Source organism: Juglans microcarpa x Juglans regia, chromosome 3D (assembly GCF_004785595.1).
Source record: "Juglans microcarpa x Juglans regia isolate MS1-56 chromosome 3D, Jm3101_v1.0, whole genome shotgun sequence".
Classification (NCBI taxonomy): domain Eukaryota; kingdom Viridiplantae; phylum Streptophyta; class Magnoliopsida; order Fagales; family Juglandaceae; genus Juglans; species Juglans microcarpa x Juglans regia.
This window is the reverse complement of record NC_054598.1, coordinates 4301515-4322012: the sequence shown is the minus strand read 5'-3', so window position 1 is coordinate 4322012 and position 20498 is coordinate 4301515. Positions and strand designations below refer to the sequence as shown.

Here is a 20498-nt window from a genome sequence, read left to right as displayed (position 1 = left end):
AGGGCCCATCCCATAAGAGCCCAGGCCCAAGGAGGTCAAGTTACAGAACCCCAAAACCCTTAGACGAAACCCTACCGTTGGCTAAAAGCCCGGGCCAGAGGACTGGATGCCGAGCCCATAACTGCAAACCTACCTAGGAAGGCCTTTCAACACCGAGCTCAGATACGCCAAGGAAAGCGTCTCGAAACTTGGCAACCTACCAAGTCCTACCGTATGGCACCGAGCAGGACACCCTACTGTACGCAGATGACTGGACGTGCCCAATTGTGGCCTTGTCAGACTCAAGGCACGTTGCATTCAATGCATGTGTTAGAAGGCCTGGCATGCAACGGCGTGCCACCACCACTAGAGTATGCAGGACGTCTCGGCTACAACCTAATACCCAACCCTAGCAAAAAGGTGGCAGCAGGTCTAACCTAGTGCGACATGACACGACACGACACGACACGATCTCCCTTGGCCGCCTAAGCCGCAGACTGACAATGTTGCAGCAAGGGAGGAGTGATAGTAGGTCTGACTCAAGTACGACCTGACACGCCAGGATCTCCCTTGACAGTGGAGCCCGAATCAGGTATAAATAGCAATCATCCCTTCTACGGGAAGGCTCTTTTGAAACCCTTTACTATTCTCTCTAATCTTCTGAGCTTTTCTCGTCACTAGAGGATTATTCGTTGACTTTGGCATCGAAGTGATCCTAGACGTCATTGGAGCCTTTTCTCCCTCTTAGTTGCAGGTGACGTGACGTTGATTACTGTGGTACTGCTCGGACTGTAAAACACGACATCAACATAAACCAAAGTTTTTACAAATTAAATTTGTGTTATTTTGAACTTTTTTATATGTTCCTTGTAGATTGTATGAGAAAATTAAATTGGTATTGGATAGACAATGCGGTGATTGCAGTTTTTTAAGCATGATCCACCGAATAACACCACAAAATCTGAGTGTATACTTACAGTATACTGCCGGACATGTTGAGCTTTCGAACCTGCAATTTAATTAAGCAGAGCAAAGGTGGTGACCAACGCGACACAAAGAGACGGAGAGGGGTTCGAGATTGTGTTGAAGAGGTTGCAGACTTTACTATTTTGCTTGCAAAAGCTTTTGATTTTATAACTTGGAAATGTAGCCTTAACAGACTCGTTCGGTTACCAATTATTGTATTCGCCAGCCAGAGCATCTGATAAGTCCACAAAAGTATTGTCGTTAAAAGCCGAAATCATCCATCGTCGTATTTAATCCCTTTTTAATGGATTTGATAATTTCATGGATTAATTTATAACATGCATTTTATAATTTTTATCATGTTATCCAATAAATTTTAAATAATTATTAATATATTATAATTTATGTCCCTATCTTTCTCAACTTTAGGCTCCAGGGATAATAAAGCTTAGACAAATTGACCCCATAAGAACTTCTTTCGTATAACATGCTTCTTGAAGATCGGTATGGACTCTTAAGGCCGTGTTATTTCATTCATATATTGTTTGATTGAAAAGCCGAATCGTCTGGAAAACAGAGGGGGAGAGCGATGAGTGTGTTCGGAGGAGATAGCTGGGCGAGAGAGGCGCAGCAGAGGAAGCGAAGGGTGGAGGATCTGGCCCTGGAAGCACTCGATGATGCGTCTTCCTACAAGAAGCTGCTCAGCGGCAAATACGTATGCCTCCTCTGTCCCCACTCGCCCATCCTCGATTCCCCTCTCATGCTCTCTGTACGTATCTCCCCCCTAATCTTCTCTCTAAATTTCGTTTCTTTCGCTCTTTTCCTAATGGATTTGTTTGAAGATCGCCGTTGTATGTATGACCTTTTATTTAGTAGTATTATCATACAAGTAGGTCAATTAGGCTTGGTCTGGACGTGTGATTCGGCAATTCCAAAAATTCCGTCTGTGATCTAGTATTAACTTCAACTTAACAAAAGTTTAATTGAGTGCCGTATTTATTCTTCCATGGGAGTCGCTCAGGAGTTAAAAGCTTTGTAAATAAGGTGGGAGATGTTTTGTTGTATGAAATTTTGTTTCAGGAAATTTTTGCTTTTCCCCACCATCTGCTTGAGACCTTTAATATGATGCTGAAAATGATTCTGCTGGCTTGCACTGTAAAAATTGCCCGCCTTCTGCTTTGTGAAAGCGGAATTCATTTTCTACCTCGAAGGCTATTTTCGTTTGACCCAGATAAATGGATAGTTTAAACTCAGGGAAATGAATTGAAGGATTTCCAAGCATTAGTTTAGGAAATGTGAAATCACTGCCTGAATCAAAAGGGCGAAGGAGGGTTTTGTCACTTGTTTGCTCTACATGGTCTTTTGGGGCTTGAATCAGAATCACTAATGTGTGATGAAACGTTTTTTTTTTTTAATGAATAATGTGTGATGAAACGTTATGTGTTGAAACATCATGTAGCTGATATTGTGGGCTCCGGATTCAAACTTCTAAGGCAGTTTACTAATCGCATGGGAAATTTTATTTTATTTTGTTTTTGTTTTTCCTGAGATGCTCATGTAGTGAATGGTTTTATCCTTCTGCACATATTTCTCGTTATATACCTTGTTTTCTTGAGGCTAGCACCTTCTTGTCTTCTCTTCCCTCCAATTAACCTTTTTAAATGTTGCAAATCCAACAAAGATGCATAGCAAGGGATCACGCCACCGTGCCGCAGAGTCCAAGCTAAAGGAAAGAGAGTTGGCGAGACAAGATGAGGTAAATAAACGAATAGCACTGTCAGACTCTTCTGTTGGCACTGCAAACCATACTAGCTACCACCAAAAGTTTAGATCAGTTGGTAAACCATTGATTGAACTGTCACAAAAGGCTACTTCAGAGATACTTTGCAACCAAACTCCTCAGCAAAGTTGCAATAATCGGAACCATGATGTACAACTAATTTTGGATCGCATTACAAGTGGGAATTCAAATTCGAGTCAAAATAGTTTTTGTCCTGCAATTGACGCAGCTGAAAGGGTGGTTGCACAGCAGCAACATTTGGATCTCCAGGAGCGCCGAAAGATGGAACTAAAGTTCACAGCTGCAGGTTGGAAGCGTGATTGTCATGGAAAGTGGTTCAGAGATGAAAATGTGAGTCTAATTTTTTGAATGAATGATCCAAATTCTGATAGCTACATATGTTGGCAATGTTATTGATACTGCATGTACCCCATGGGTATAGAATTGGGGTTCAAGATTACAATATGTCAATACATCACTTCAATCGAAATGAATGATTGTCTCAGTTTTTTTTTTAAGGGTTTTCTTTCTCGTGATGTCAGGTTTAGTGATTTATGCCACAAATATTTCCTTGCAGGTTGAGTTTGATTCCGATGAAGAAGATCCAAATGTATGTCTTGGTTGATTTATATTGGAAGACTGTACCTGATAGACATACAATATGATCCTGGTGGCCTTTGTTTGCTAATTGGGCATGCACAAACGGAGTGCTAACTCTGTTACTTTCCAAGAACCTGGAACAGAAATCTTTTTGTACAGCGATTTGCCTCGAGGTGAGTTGATGCGTCCGTGTCAAAAAATACAGGAAGCCGTAGCATTCAATTAACCTATGTAAGAAGCAGTTGCTCTTGTGCGATTTTGTTTATCTTTGACCTTTGACGTACTAACGATAAACGATTGGGTGGACTGAGAGACACCGAATTATGGACCTACGGTCGAAAGAATTTCCTTCTTTGGAAGTTGTTTTCAAGCAGGCCCCAAGGGGAAGCAAAAGCCCAAGACTGCACAACCATACTGGGCCTAAAAGCCTTTATAATTTTCCCTTGATTTTTTCTTGATTTCCAATTCCAAATGCTTCCAGAATTAATTCTTGAGTATTTTTATATTTGTCAATAGTAGTCGAAAAAACAAAGGATGTGTCTTCTTTTTTTTTTTCAATAAAGAATCAAGTGAAAATTTTTGAAAAACAAAAGGTAACAAAATTCACTCGATATTGTCATCCAGAGAGAGAGGAGATCAGAGTAATTTGGTACGACACCAACATGCATTTTAGGTCTCGTTTAGATTTACAATCTATCTTAACTTATTTCATTACTATTCATTACTATTTATCAATTTTAACTCATAAATCTCATTACTATTCACAACTCTTCTCAACTTTTTTTTCCAGGAAGTTTCATCGTCCAAAATTCCAAATATCAAACTCAAGTAATGAGTGAGTTGGTTGGCTGCCGAGAAATATAAATGGGACCATTTGTAATTAAGGAAGACGTCGACAGTACTTCAAATTTTGTCGTTAGCATTCTTTCACTACTTGTCGAAGGAATCTCGCAGTTGATGATGGAACGTGAGGTCCCAACAAAAATTGCTTTCTCAATTATAAACCAAGATCAGATACTGTTGGCCACGAAATCCTTTTCCGTTTTTCTTCGGTCATTTCTGGAATTCATTTATTTTATTTTATTTTATTTGAATGAGTTGGTTCTATTGATATGGATTGACATAAACGACACGAGCTCCCTGTTTGTGTCCTGAGTGATCAAGGTCATGTGCTTCCTTTCTGTGAGCTTCTATTTCTTCTTAATGGCTGTGTGCATGATTTTGCCCACCACACGCAGGGTCCATTCGTGGGCATTTTTGAACGATGATCATCCAGTGGATTGGAAGTGTCGACAACTCTAGTTCCTCATAGGTGGAAGTGGAAGTGGAAGTGGAAGTGACGGTGGGCTGTTTTCCTTAAGCTTGAGTACAATCCTTATGTCGTTTTTATGTTTTGTTTAAAGAAAAAGAGTATGAGTAATTATTAGATAATTTTGAAATATAAAAAATTTATTATTCTCATTTTCTTAAATCAAATAATTTAGTGAAAATTAATCATATTGGATAACGTGTTGTACTTTTAAGGACAGTTTTTTTTCCTCTCCCATTTTAAATTCAAATCTTGCCTTTTGTTTTTTCAAAAGTTAAAAAAGTTCCTCTAAACGAAACCGACAACTAATTTGCATCGAGACAAGTAATCATTTTTTAACCTAAGTGGTTTGATTAACTACACAAAATAAATATGGACGACAGATTTGCATGCATCCCATGTTAAAAACATCTTGATTAAAAAGAGATTGTGTATATATATATATATATATATATATTTATATATATTCCCCAACAATGACATTTAGTGGGGAACCCACTCACATTGTACAATGATGGTACAAGGAGAAAGAGAACGATGTACCATAATCATTTTAACTTGCAATAAACCATCTTGAGGACCCTTCAAGTAAAAAAAAAAAAAGATGGGAGCTGAAAAGGAATGGAAACTGTAAAGCAGATGAAAAATCAAAGGATGGTGGGGGCTTCGGGTATTTATGTTTGGCTGTAAAAGTCATCGACAGACCACCTTTCAGCTAGATAGTCACATTCTAGACCCCATCTTTCTTTATGTAGGGTTCGATTTTTGACCATTTTGATAGCAGAGAGAGCATCTGAGTATGGTGGGTGAAAGCTTTTTGTGGGAGGAGTGCATGTTGCTATTACAATTAATGGGCATCTTGAGATGTACAGGTAAAGGCAACATTGGCCTCTTTACACTTCCCTCATTTGAGGGTCCTCAAGGCCTTTCAATGTACCGTGCATTTCTCCGCAAGGAATTAAGAACATAGAAGAAGATGATTTTTTGCCCGCCAAACTAGTGAAAGAGACAATTTTTCTACGGAAAAAAAGGCATGGTTTTGAGTGGACTGCGGCCAAAAATGTAGTTGAAAGGCGCATGTTGCGTGAATGAAACACCCTCCCCAAAGACTTCTATTTGGGAAGGATAATGCTTCACACCCAATTCTTGGAAAGAACGTCCCAAAAACAAAAAACAATTATTCAAATAAATATTAGAAAGTAGAAAAAACTTGTTAAAAGATAGACATAGAGAGAGCATATTTGGAGTAACACCCATGTTGTGGACCCCTTTTGGTTAGTCAAAAATGTGCACTGGGATGCCACTTTCAAGCTCTTTGGCACAGGGGAAGCAAATAAATTCGTAAAAGATAACCCAATTCAGAATAATTCAGTTGATACCTTAATCACTCAATACTTTACTTGAAAAATATACAACCAATCAAAGTTTTTCTACAAGAAGTAATGTTAAATTAAAAATGTTTTAGCTATAAATAAATTTCATAAAAATAAACTCACAAATTGACGGTGACTTGATGTGGTATGTCAGATTATAAAATAGATATAATATATTATATGAAAATTAATTTTTATAAAATTTCTTTACGATTGTAACACTTATTATGCTAGATATAATTATAAAATATTCACAACTCTATGCATAACTATAATAATATTTGATTCAAAATATTATTGTGATATGTGGTATAAAAGTTTAGATAAGAAAACTTTAAGATGAAATATGTTGGGTGAATCAACTAGGAAACTTACAATATAATTACCTTTTTATAATAACACGTTTATAAAAGAAAGAGATCCGAAATTGGCATGGACGTACCTTATAAACAATTACAGAGATATCCAGAATCGAAGTAGATAAAAGAATACAGCACACCGAACTCTTATCGGAGCATAGAGCCAGTCCACATATCGGCCATACAGTCATTATTACGACTGATTGCTCGCAAAGACTGTCAAAAGTCATATTGACCAATCATTTTTGCCAAAGAAAAAAGGTCATAAAATTAATTTTAAACTTCATCAACCAAGATCACGAATCACATATTCTATATTTATAGTGTTTTTTTTATAAAGTGTAAAATGTGAAATGATGAATAGTAATTAATGAGAATAATTTTTTTTTTTAATTTAACCTTCACCATAATTAAAATATATATATATATTCTTGAATTATAATAAGGAGTGGGACAAACTTAATTGATTAATTGGATATTAATGATTTGTTGTTGGGAGGATGCTGAGCACATGGGGGGTGGTACGTCAACACTATCGAGTTGTTTATGTACCAAAAAGTAGCGGGAAGGATAAATTAAATTGGTGCATGTGCAATGCAATGTGATTTGACCCCTAAACCCCCCCTCCTACCTTAGCTCACCATCCTGGCCTTTTTGTATGTTCCGGATCCGTACATGTGCCTGTGCGCAACCATTTATTTCCGTTGTCTCCTTCACAAAATCCAGTTTTTTTTTTTTTTTTTTTTTTTTTTTTTTTTTTTTTTTAATTTTTTATTTATTTTATTATTATTAATGGTTTAAAAGATCTTAAATATCTATTTTTGAAGATGAAATTTTATGATGATTATTTATTTTATATGAACGATAAGGGGACGGTAATTCAGAAGGGAAAACGTATAGTCCAGTATTTGTACTATTGGAAATGAGAAGTTTATTATTATAAAGAAGTCTATAAATTTATAAATTAATGTAATTATATATCATATGTTAAATTTATTTTATAATAAAAATAATTTTACATTCTAATTTATTTAAATTAAATTTATTTTTATGAAATAATTTTATAATTAAAATATTTATCTTTGAGATAATATTAATGACATTCAAACTTAGTAGGAAAAAGCAACCCATGTTTATTAACTTTATTTGGGTGGTTATGACGATATATTGTCATTAACTATGTAGTTGTAAAAGTAAAACCATTTGAATTTGTGTCTTTTTAGGAATAATAATATGTGACATGACCTGTTAACTCAACACAAATACAACATGATAATAACGGATTTGAATTTAGTCTTAATGTGATAGAATCAAAACGGGTTGATTCGTTAAGACACGATTGCTTAACGGGTTGATAGCGGGTCAATCATTTATAACCCATTAAGAAATTTAAAATTATTATTATACCCTTATACTTAAAAGTAAAATTGTTATAATTTTAATTTCGAAATTTTATTGTTTGAATTGTAATTTGGACTTGTAATTAGTTTTATATTTTTTTTAAAGATATTATGATTTTAACATTTGTATAAAACTATGTTAAACTTAATTAAGTCAAACGGATTAATTTTGAGTTTGTTCAACCCATTTATATAAACGGATTGAAACGGGTTGGGTTGTGTCGTGTTAACCTACTTCGTAATATTCACTGATGGGTCAAAACGAGTTGACACGACACAACCCATTATGTTAAGGAGTTGTATTAAAGTTTGAGATTTTGACACGATAAACTTAACGGGTTGTATTCAGATTAACCTATATAATATAATATACATATTTTAGCATAACATGAAGACGATCGTTAATACAATTTAACACCCCTGAAACTTCACAACCTTCCTAGTTATAATGTTCTCTTTTTAATAAATATAATATACATATTTATGCGTGATACGAAGACCTAGAACTTCACAGCCTTCCTAGTTATAATGTTCTCTTTTTAATAAATAAAAGCTCAATCAAGCGAGTCTCTATTTTATAATCCATTTCAACGATCAATGAACAAGTCTGCATGGATTGGATCAGCGCCCATCCACGGCACTCAACTTTTACAAAAATAAATTAAAAACATTTCTCAATTTTGTCACATTCGATATAAAATTGAATATGAAGAATAGAATAGGGTCGAGAAGAAGGAAGAAAAGAATTTCACGTGCAAGACACGTGGCCAGTGAGATCGTACAGATCACTGGCTCTGCTCTTTCACCAAATCCCACAAAGACCCTCTCCCTCTCTCTCTCTCTCTCTCTCTCTCTCTCTCAAAATCAAAACAAAACAGAAAGAACCACCGTCACAGTGCACCAACCAAAGCAAAAAAACCAGCTTTGAATAACACCATCCATGGGCACCTGCACTTCCAAGCCACCCAAGCCCAATCCCTACGCTTCCAGGGACGAGTCTACTGAACCTGACCCCCCTTCCCAGCCTCACAAATCACCTCTACCACCGCCATCTCCCGCTTCTCTCCCCGGAACCGACGTTCTCGCCGGCAAACTATCTCGCTTCTTCCCCTTCTACAGCCCCAGTCCCAGCCCTAGCCCCGCTCACTTCCTCAAGAAATCCCCGGGCCCCAAGAGCGCCAGCTCCACTCCCGGGCGGTTCTTCAGGCTGCCGTTTCCGCCTCCGTCTCCGGCTAAGCACATAAAGGCCGTGCTTTTGCGGCGTCAGGGTAAGAAGACGAAGGCATCTGCTGCTATACCGGAGGAGGAGGAAGAGGATGAGGAGGTGGAGTTGGATAAGAGGTTTGGGTTCTCCAAGGAGTTGACGAGTCGGTTGGAGGTTGGAGAGGAGGTGGGACGAGGTCATTTTGGGTATACTTGCTCCGCTAGGTTCAAGAAGGGCGAGCTCAAGGGCCAACGGGTTGCTGTCAAGGTCATCCCAAAAGCCAAGGTATTCGCTTGTCTATAGTTCTTTCTTTCTCAATCTCTCCGTATCTCTTGCATGTTCGATTCTTTGCTGTCTTTGTTATGTTCTCGTGCTCTGGAAATGGTGGTTCTTTTAATCTTATTTTTTTTTAATGAAATTGAAGTTCATGTGATTCATTTTTTCAGCACTAGGATTACATTTGTTGGCTCTCTCTCATATGCTTACGTTTTCTTGGCGGCTGAACCATTTTCTTGTGTGCACTATTGGAAGCTGTGTCTTCTGGCTTCTTGTTGTGTGTTATTGGATTTTTCAGGTTTATTTATTTAATTTTTTTATTTTCTGTGCGTGTGTGGGTATTATTTTTATTTATAATACAATAGTCTGAAGACATTAGTTTGAATGTGTTATGGAATTGAGGGCGATGTTAGGAGAATCCGTTCAAAGAATTTTCCTTTTTGGAAAAATCCTTGCACAGAAGAGAGAATATTAGGCATAATCATAATTGTCTAGGACTCCATTTATTTTAAACTTTTGAGTATGGTATGAGACACATAAAGTGACCAACTTGTTTTTTCATTGGCTTTTTTGGTCAATGATAAGAATCGATCGGCTGGCCCACTAGTGACCATATCACCTCGAGTGGTTTGTTGCTATGCTTAGCTGACCTGATTAGGATATTATATATTTTTATGTTTAAAATTTTAAATCACAATTCGGCCTCAAAAGTGCATTTTGAATGACTAGGCTGTATGTTTGGCAAGCTGAAAAAAGCGAATATTGTATGATCTGGAACGAAACTATAATTTAAATTTCTTTTTCCTTTTTCGGTGACTTCTTCATATAGTGATTAGTCCATGTCTAAGATGTGACGGTTCCTACTAAAGGATCAAGATATGAGGTAGTTGAAAAGGTCACGGTCTCTAATGGGACCTTAAGAAGGGCCTACGATTAAGCTAAATCATACACACTGTATGTTGATCAATGCCCCACGTCCGGCCCAATACTTACAGCCACCATAAACTGGCCAAAGCTGGCATCTGGATCAGACACATGAACTGGACTAAAAATGTAGTCCTGCTCATAATTGTCAGTTAGCACCTGGATTTCCTTGTGGGTGACTTGAACCTCCTCTGAAAGGATAGAAACATTTTTTGTGGACTCTCAAATTGCGTGTGATCTGTTGATATGAAACGTGTGGTAGTTACAAATAATTGCTAATCTTATTATCCAAACATGGAGTTAACCAAAACTAAAGAACAAAAGCTTTATATCAAGGGAGAATATCAGTCATCTTACCCATTTCCAGATGGAGGAATCAAAGATGTGAACATCTTATTAGAATCGGATGATATGCTCTTGTTTTTTTTTTTTTTTAAGGACTTATCTTTAATAGACATGTATATGTCTTTTACGGATTTCCTTTGATGCACCTGATTGCAAAGGATTCAGATTTACATAATGAGTTTTTGGATTCTTAGTAGCTATATAAATCAGGGCTAATTACTTTTCAGTAGCCCATGTACACATGGAGGGAATGTTCATGAGTTTTTGCTTTCTTTTCAGCTTTCTAGAATGTAACTAGGTGTCTCTTTTGCATACTTCCTGCGTACATGGGCTTTGCCTAGTTTTGTTCATTCAATGAAATTTCTTACTTATCAAAAAATAAATAAATCAGGGCTAATTACTAAATTGGTCCATGTGGTTTGTTTTAAATCAAATTGCTCTCTATGCTTTTCAATTGAATTTTTTACTCTGGTAAGATTGATCAAACTGATTCCTCTACCAAAATTCCGATAGTAAATCTTAGACATGCTGATGTGGCACACTACTCACAAGGAATCTTATAAAATAATTTTTATTAACAAACCAAACTCTAAATTTCTTAAAATAAAAAAAATAAAAAGATGGGGCCCTCCTAGGTGGCTTTTGTTGACAACTCATTGGGTGGCCCAAGTCGAACTACCCAAGGTTGGCCATTGTTGGTGGCCCTTGCAAATTACTCCTTGGGTGGCCTAGATCAAGCTGCCCAATGGATGATCAACTTCTATCACTCCGCCTCGTGGGTGGCTGGGAGGCGGGTGGGGATATCCTCCCCTTTCCACTCCACTGCCAAGACCAAGGAGTTGTCGCACGGCCACCCCTTTATTTTCTGTTTTAATTTACATCTCTTTTATATTTTTTAAAATATTTATTTAATTTTTTTGTTTGGTTTTTTGTTAGTATAAGATTTCTATTTTTATTTTTATTTTTTTGCTTCTAAGTTTTCTTTCATATTTTTAATTTGTATTTATATTTTTTTATTTTGAAAAACTGAGATATTTTTTCACCAATAAATAATACTTTTTAATAATAAAAGTTCTTCTAAAGTAGAAAATCCGGCGAGTCAATGTAAAAATGAAATATGGAGCGAAAGTAATCTTTACATTGAAAATGAGTCCATTCAGCGACGAGGCATTTGCTTGGTAGTAGAGAGCAACCTTTCTGTTAGAATGATGGGGTTGGAGCTCTCATGAAAATAGTTTTAACTCTTGTGACAAAAGTTTCTACATAAGAGGACCGCCTTTGACACTATCGGTGTTACTAGCACCTCATGATCTCTTATAAGTGCTGAATCATATATATTGAAAGTGAAAGAAGAGATGCATGATCTTGTTGGCTGGAACAGGATGACCTTGTAGTCGAATACCAGACAAGAATAAAGTCCTGCTTGAGTAAGACTAAGAAGGAATTGAAGATGTCATGCACTTGAAGCTGTAAATAAGTTAAGGAGTGCACATAACCTTTTGGGCTGCTTGGGTTCTTTAGACCATGCTTAGCTTGCAAAATTTTGTTGTGATATGTTTTTTCCCCTCATTTTACTAAATCTCTGGACTTTTTGAAGTTCATGGATAACTGGATACTTGACATCTTTTTCATATTTTATCTCTCCCTTATGGGTTATTCATAATCCTTATTGCCAGATGACAACAGCAATTGCGATTGAGGATGTGAGAAGGGAGGTGAAAATATTGCGAGCCTTGACAGGACATAACAATCTAGTACAGTTCTATGATGCTTTTGAAGACCATGATAATGTCTACATAGTAATGGAGTAAGCATGGAACATCATTCACTGCCTTTTGACATTGGATCTTGTTTTGCTGCTGCTCATATAACAATAACTGATTGACATGAATATTGACTTTATGTTTCCTTGGCTTTTCATGAGAGCTCTTATTTGCCATTTATTTACCATTGATGCAAGGATACAGTCTTTGTCATTTTGGTTGTCTAAGTATGATTTACAGTTCACGCTTTCTTTCACCTCATGGAATTTAATTACTATTTTGACGTCTCACCATATGGGATTTAATTATTAGTTTGACTGTTCAGGTTATGTGAAGGAGGGGAACTTCTAGACAGAATACTTTCAAGGTAGTCATGTGTTTATTTCTTTATTTTCATAGATGTGTCCTCTGGGCCTTTCAAATGTGAAAATGTGCTTCAGTGTGGCCTTGACTAGATGTTGTATTACTTTTGTAGGGGTGGGAAATACTCGGAAGATGATGCAAAGGCTGTCATTGTGCAGATACTGAATGTGGTTGCATTTTGTCATCTTCAGGGTGTGGTGCATCGAGATCTCAAACCAGAGGTGGAACACTTTTTCGTTTTTTCTTTTTTATCATGAAATTATATCATGATATGTCTACTGGAAGGTTGCATTTATTAAGAATGGCTGTGTAGGGAATGCAAGTGCCAACGGAGTTACCGATTTGAGAGTTTCCTAGTTTAGAGTTGGCATGATGAAGAGACTGTTTCTATATTTCTGGTGCTGGACCAGATAACTCCACTTTCAATTATTTCTATGTTTGCTTTTAGCTTAGTCAAGATTGGTTGTGCACTAACCTTTTGCCAAATATATTGACTTCCAGACAGCATGCTTGTGATATCAAACTAAGATAACTAAAAACCAGTCTCTCAATGTTCAGCTGACTGGGTTTGGGATTTTGAAGAAGTCCCTGCATACCTAAAAGAAAAAAAAAAAAAAAAGAAAAAAAAAAAAAAAAAAAAAGGGATTTTGAAGAAGTCCCTGCATACCTAAAAAAAAAAAAAAAAAAAAGGAGAGAGAGAGAGAGAGAAGAAAAGAAGAAAAAGTCCCTACATGAGTTGGACCATTCAAATTGTTTTTGCTGCACCTTTTGTGCAACTTGCATCTGTTATATAATTAGGCTGATTTCATACTTCACTAGCATGACTAACCCCTTGCTGTCTCCTTCCCATCTCTTTCCCGATCCATTTATAAACAGTTGACAGGCCACAGGCCTTGTGATTTTGTAGCAAAGTTGGCCTCAGATATATAATAAAAAGTCAGATATAAGTTGAAACTTTGTTATTTAGTTGAAACTTTGTTATTTTTAATCTTTTCCTAATTGGGATATTGCAACATCATGGCAATAAATACTTGCTAAATAATGAAATTTTGGACCTACCTAAGAAACTCCTGGCTCCCTTCCTCTATCAATCGTAAAAAGTTTAAACTGCCTGTTTTACTCGTGGTTTGATCAATGTGACATATTTTGTTTCATGCACGTGTTTAATCTCTCCACTCTGATGAATAACTGGATCTGGGTCAATAAACTTTGCTTCTTCTTTTTTTTCAATTATTTGTATTTATATTGCAATCTAACTGTGGCTTCTTCCTGGATCAGAACTTTTTGTATACTTCTAAAGATGAGAACTCAGAGTTGAAAGCCATAGACTTTGGCTTATCAGATTTTGTCAAGCCAGGTTTGTCAATTCATAGGAGTCCATATTTGCTACCTATCTCCTGGAATTTGAGAATTTTAATGGAGTTCTAATGCTTATGGTGGCTTTCAGATGAGCGGCTTAATGACATTGTGGGAAGTGCATATTATGTCGCCCCAGAAGTTCTACATAGGTCTTATGGTACAGAGGCTGATGTATGGAGTATAGGAGTAATTGCTTATATTCTTTTATGTGGTAGTCGCCCATTTTGGGCTAGGACTGAATCTGGAATTTTTCGGGCGGTCTTGAAAGCTGATCCAAGTTTTGATGAAGCACCTTGGCCTTCTTTGTCTTCTGAGGCAAAGGATTTTGTCAAACGCCTGTTAAATAAAGACTCAAGAAAACGAATGACAGCTGCTCAGGCGCTAAGTTAGTTTCTAGATTCCTCTAAAATTATTGGGGTTTCTTTTTTTTTTTTTTTTTTTTTTCGGCTAGATAACTATTGGAGTTTCTACATTTTGGTATCATCCGCCTGGCAATAATCTGCTATGTTTCTTTCTTTCTATTCTTGTGTGCAGGTCATCCATGGATCCGAAATTATAATGATGTAAAAGTTCCTCTCGACATACTGATATTTAGACTCGTGAAGGCTTATATACGGTCATCATCCTTGCGTAAGGCTGCTTTAAGGGTGTGTATGTTTACACTTGATGAGAAAAATAAAAAAAATTCTCCAAGTCAATCCCATGCATCCTTATATTTCTGACCTTCAAGAAAATTGATTGAATTAGTGATTCATCCTTTTCAAATAGATGGACTTCTTGTTTTATGAGCCCTAAAATTCTAGAACTTGAATTTTTTGTCTTATATTTTATTCAATTATACTAGCAATAAAATGCTTAACCGTTGTTTCTTTCTCGATAAACTATGGATAACCTATAATACAATAAAACATGGTATTCTCTAATACAATAAAACATGTTTCATATGTGAAATTCTGAATTTTTATTGTATATATTTTAACAATTACTATTCCATCTGATATTGCAGGCCTTATCTAAGACACTGACCGTAGACGAAGTCTTTTATTAAAGGAGCAATTTGCTTTATTATTACCGAACAAAAATAGCTGCATAACTTGGAGAGTATCAGAAGGTCAGTTCCCAGCCCCAACAACCCCCCCCCCCCCCCCCCCCCAGGTTGAATATCTAGATAGTTGAAAGTGTTTGTGATTCAACTGTTCTGGACAGGCTTTGATGAAAAATGCAACGGACGCAATGAAGGAGTCTCATATCCCTGATTTTCTTGCTTCGGTACTCTTGCATTTTCTAATTGTTTGTGTAGATGCTCCATTATTTTTATATGGTTATAGGCTTATTATAGCTTATATAAGCTCCTACTTTTTTCAATTTTTATGCCATGACAGCTGAATGTACTTCAATACAGAAGAATGGATTTTGAAGAGTTTTGTGCAGCTGCATTAAGTGTGCATCAGCTGGAGGCGCTTGATAGGTGGGAACAGCATGCCCGGAGTGCATATGAACTTTTTGAGAAGGACGGGAACAGGCCTATTGTCATTGAAGAACTTGCTTCAGTAAGTTGGATTTTTTTTTTTTTTTTGGACAAGTAAGAAAGATTTTATTAATATGAAAATAGGCATAGCCTATGTACATAGGCAGTATACAGGAGATTGCACCTAATTAGAGCATTGGCATTGGTTTCATCAAATTCATCTTCAAGTTTTGATGAAAAGTACATGTTTTTCATAAATCCAAAACCTCCTTAGCCATAACCCCACATTGGATTAGTCATTGGATTAGTCAAAATAATAATATAATATTAGTTTTTTAATAATAATATTTTTAATTTATTTTTTTTTATATTTTGCAATTATACTAATTATATGTTAATTAATAATTTAATTTGATACTTAAATTATTGTTTCCCAACTTAAATATATTGTGGCTCAAAATTGGGAAACAATAATTTAAGTAAATAAAATAATGGTTATAGAGATGAACATGGGGTCTTCAAATATGGAGATGAACTTAAATATACTATAGTTCAAAGTTGGAGATTTATGTATATACCGAATCCAATGCAGTGATTTGAAAGACAAACCTTTCAAATTTTGATGAAAAGCAGCGTTTGAAGAGGCTGATGCCAGTGCTCTAAGAACTAGAGATAAATACAACAAATTCATGAAAACTATAAGTCAAGATTTTTATAAGGAAATTTACTTTAATATTACATTTCAGTTTTGTTAAGTTAAGAACTATATGCATAGCTAAAGAAATAGGGAAATTCACAATCCTTAGAATTCTGGAGTGTTGATTTCTTAACTTGAAATGATATGGTACTTGTGAAAAAATGAACATATATGGTTCTTAAAATGTCAAATTAATTCTACATGATCCAACTTCGTAACAATGCCACTGATCTCATAAAGCTTTCTAGTTGGTTAATCCTGGAAAAGTTCGATGGCCTGTCAAGATAATAAATGATTAAACGATTTGTTTATTTTCTTATTTTCACTTTGACTGTAAAAGTTTGTGAAGCTCCAAAGATGAAACTATGACCTCTGTTTCAGGAGCTTGGACTTGGTCCTTCCATTCCTGTTCATGCTGTTCTTAATGATTGGATAAGGCATACTGATGGGAAGTTGAGCTTTCTCGGGTTTGTGAAATTGCTGCATGGTGTATCCAACCGAACCCTTACTAAAGCACAGTGAAAGACACGAATGCCATAATTTTTAAGAAGTTCTGTTGTTCTCCATGCATTTCGGCCAAACAAATTGCATGAGAGTTGGCATACATGCTGCAGCTGTTGAGAAAATTCGCATCGGCACAGGTTGAATGAGCCTTCACTCATGCCAATGCTTTGAGAGGGATCGAACTGTGTCTAAGCTGCAGGCGTATTATTGATTAATTAGAGCCATGAGAGTATTCCGGTGTAAAGATGTAGTTAGTTTGCCCAAACAGGCAACGATATTGCCGTCAAACTTTCTTATCGATGCTTTATACATGTTTCATTTATAACGTCTGCTCCCGATTTGCCTTCAAAACACAATATCTTTCTTTTCCTCTCCATGTTTATCAACACGAACAATAAATAAAACTTAATGTGACTGATTAGTCTCAGTAATCACTTGGTTGAAGGGGAAATCATTAGAAAGGAGCTCGAAGTAATTCTAATATGCATGCAAAATAAATGTTGTGCATTACTCTAATGATCAAGCATCTATGCTTGCAGTCCAGTGCTACCGTGATATATGAAGTTGAATAAGCCGGAGGTGTAGATATATCTCGCGTCACTATTCATGGGTGTATACAGTACTGTACAACACTGCAACAAATGCTGGAAAAGTGCAGGTTCATCTCGCGTCACTGGTAGGTTTGGATAAGTTTGTAATAAAATATTACTTTTTAATATTATTATTATTTAAAAGTTTAAAAATTTTTAATTATTTATTATATTTTATATGAAAATTTTAAAAAATTATGATGATTAGATGAGATGAAATTTTTTTATATCCAAACCTAACTTTAAGATCTTATTTAGTTACATATATGAGATGAAACACTTAAAAATAGTAAAAAGATAATTTATAAATAGTAGTGAAATGATTTGAGTTAAGATTTTTATGGGATTTTAGGAAATGAGAGAAAAAAATTGAATAAAAAAATTATAAAGTTAAAAAGGGTTATATAATTTTTTTAAATATTATTTATGTTTTGGAATTCGAAAAAATTGAATTATTTTTTATGTTTTGTTTGAAATTTTGAAAAAATTGTAATAATTAAATAATAATTAGATGAAAAAGTTAAATATTTTAAATTGAAAAGTGTTTATATTTGTGGTATTTGATCGTTGAGATGAAATGATCCAAACAGGCATTACGCTAGGTATGATTTCACAAATCTTTCAAACTATCTCATCTCAAATTCTTTTTTGATCGGTAATCTCATCTCAAATTCTAAACACTACATACACAAATGCTTTTCAATTTTAAATTTTCAACTTTTTCATCTAATCATTATCTCATTATTACAATTTCTCCGAACAACTAAACAAAACACAAAAATAATTTAATTTTTTCAACTTTTAAAATAAAAATTATATTAAAAAATTATATTTTAATAATATTTTTATACAAACTTTTTCTTTCTCATTTTTTAGAACTCTATAAAACATCTCAACTCAAATCTTTTCATTATTATTCACAAATAATTTTACTATTATTTCCGGATAATTTCATGAATATGCAAAGGAGGCGTAAAATCTGAACGACCATAAGATTGCAATATAATAAATCAACCGTTCCTACATATGATACGATGGTTGTGCGGTGGCACTTTCTAATTCAGTTTCAGTAGTCTCCAGTGTTCAGATTTCATTACCAAATCAGTTTATCCCATCTAGTAGAATGGAGCCAAAATCTATTTCTAATGCTCACTAAAAAGGTCAAAGGGCAACAAAGAAAACACATAATATGTCTAAAACGCAATAGAAGATGGAGAAAACTACAACCTCGCATAGAGGTGAAGGTGTTCACAGTAAGATCCATTTCTCAAGAACATCTAATCGTCCTATCTCGAAGAAAGTCTTTGGTGCAAGTCATCAGCTAATACCTGCCTCAAGCTCTCTCCATGATAATAAAAGGACTTCTCACCGTCGAGAACCCTTGGTGGAGTCCCGCTCTCATCCGGCTCCTTCCAAAGCTCCTCCGGCTCTGGCTCCCTTGCAATCTGACACAAATTATGCAACACACAACAAGCAACAATCGTCTGTGGCGCATGACTGAGTCCCACATTCAAATCTTGGAGGATCTTCCACCTGCCCTTAAGCAGCCCAATTGCCTCAACCACCACGGAACGCCCCTTCATCAGCATTCCATCAAACAAGTTCTGGGCAGGCACGCCCATTCCGTTTGGCGAGAAGGGTGTCAGCAAAAATGACATCAACGGATAGCTCCAATCCCCAACGATGTAAGGCCGAACATTGTGCCCCCTTACGTTGATAACCTTTTCCCACACAATGTCCCCGGAAGTAAGCCTAGTATACAACAGACTGTCCCTAAAATGCGTGGCGTCATCGGTTGCACCGGGCGCCTTGACGCAAACGTCCCAGAAGATTTTCTTGTGGTCAGCCACAACCTGAAGCTGAACTGAGGAGTACCCATATCGGCATTTGTAATTTGCAGCAAGATTAGGGTCACTGGGGACGCTATGGAGCTTGATGGGGCTTCCATCGATGGCTCCACACATATTGGGAAGCGAGGTAAGCTCCTCGAAAGCCTGCGTGGTCTCGATCAACCGCCTACGGCTAACGGGGATTTTGATGAATTCCGGATAAAGCTTGGTGGCCAGGAGGCGGGTGACCATGTTGGTGATCTTGGAGATGAGGTAAGGCTCTAGTGAGTAGCGGGAAGCAAGGGTTTTGGCAGAGAAACCATGGGAGAGTCGGGAGAGGACCATGGCGACAGCATAATCGGAAGGAAGAGAGAGATTGGAGAGAGCGATGTGGGGCTTAAGCTTGTCAACGACGGTGGTGAAGACCGGGTAGGAGAGCCCGTAGAGGGACCGCCACTGGGCGTCGCGGAGAGGGGCCTCGAGGGACCAGATGTGTTCAGTGGAGAGAGCGCGAAAGGCCGAGACGGAGAAATCGGCGGCCGAGGCGGAGGCGTTGGAGGATTGAGGGGGAACAGGACGAGGGGAAGAAGGGGTGGCTTTGCGGCGAGAGGAGGCAAGGAAGGAGAGGACGGAAGCGATGGTGAAGAAGAGGAGAGGGGCGGCAGAGGAGGAGGAGGAGAGGAGGCAGGTAGGGGAGCCAGAGGAGGTGGGGGAGGTCGCGGTGCCGGTGGCGGAGGAGGTGGTAGTGGAGGAGGAGGAAGAGGAGAGGAAGGAAGTGGTGGGGTCGAGGGAATTCTGGAGGTGGAGTAGGTTCGACAGCATCAGCAAGAACGAGTGATCCATTCTCTCTCTATTCTCTATTGGAATTCCTCCTCTGGATGGCTCTGCGGAGAGAGAGAGAGAGAGAGAGAGAGAGAGAGAAGTCCAAAATCAGAAATTAGGGCATCGATTCAGTTCGGATCGAATGGAGCTGTGCGCCAGTGGACACTGTGAGTGCGAGAAATTTTCTTTCTTTTTCCTTTTTTTTTTTTTTTCCTTTTGCGGGAGAGAATGGAATGGAAAATAGAGGAGCGGTGCTAGGTGGGCATGGCAGAAAGCAAATGCCGTTTGTGGTTTTATTAGTCCTTATTTTAATTTCAACTCAATTTTGATTGAGTTCGAATCTAATATAGATTCTAGATTCTATAGACGCGAGAGTAAGAGTAATTTATATACAATTATGAAGTGTGTAAGTATTATATAATTTTTTAAAAAAAATTTTATTATTAAAAAATTAATTTTTTTTACTTAGATGCCGTATTTATTCATTTTTTTCAAAAGGATTGTACGGTGTATACATATTTCACAACTGTCAATATCATTTCTAATAAAATATAATTATCATCATATTGAACTATAAAAGTCATCTCT

General features: G+C 36.7%; 3 protein-coding genes across 3 annotated transcripts; 2 read left to right on the top strand and 1 right to left on the bottom strand.

The window, feature by feature from the left end:
- The first annotated feature begins 1425 nt into the window (after nt 1–1425).
- Nucleotides 1426–3629, top strand: LOC121254467 (sodium channel modifier 1-like). The gene is made up of 3 exons (XM_041154519.1): nt 1426–1714; nt 2627–3076; nt 3303–3629. The coding sequence occupies exons 1-3, from the start codon at nt 1535–1537 to the stop codon at nt 3348–3350; spliced, it is 678 nt and encodes a 225-aa protein (XP_041010453.1). The 5' UTR covers nt 1426–1534; the 3' UTR covers nt 3351–3629.
- Nucleotides 3630–8537: 4908 nt separating this feature from the next.
- Nucleotides 8538–16992, top strand: LOC121254466 (CDPK-related kinase 5-like). The gene is given in 12 exon segments (XM_041154518.1): nt 8538–9255; nt 12192–12322; nt 12604–12645; nt 12754–12862; nt 13920–13998; nt 14089–14385; nt 14535–14647; nt 15007–15043; nt 15046–15101; nt 15207–15269; nt 15383–15550; nt 16547–16992. Coding segments are annotated over 12 exon segments (1785 nt in total). The 5' UTR covers nt 8538–8706; the 3' UTR covers nt 16688–16992.
- A 1235-nt stretch (nt 16993–18227) lies between these two features.
- On the bottom strand, nt 18228–20221 carry LOC121255687 (protein ALP1-like). The gene has a single exon (XM_041156167.1). The coding sequence runs from the start codon at nt 19929–19931 to the stop codon at nt 18546–18548; it is 1386 nt and encodes a 461-aa protein (XP_041012101.1). The 5' UTR covers nt 19932–20221; the 3' UTR covers nt 18228–18545.
- Nucleotides 20222–20498: the final 277 nt, after the last annotated feature.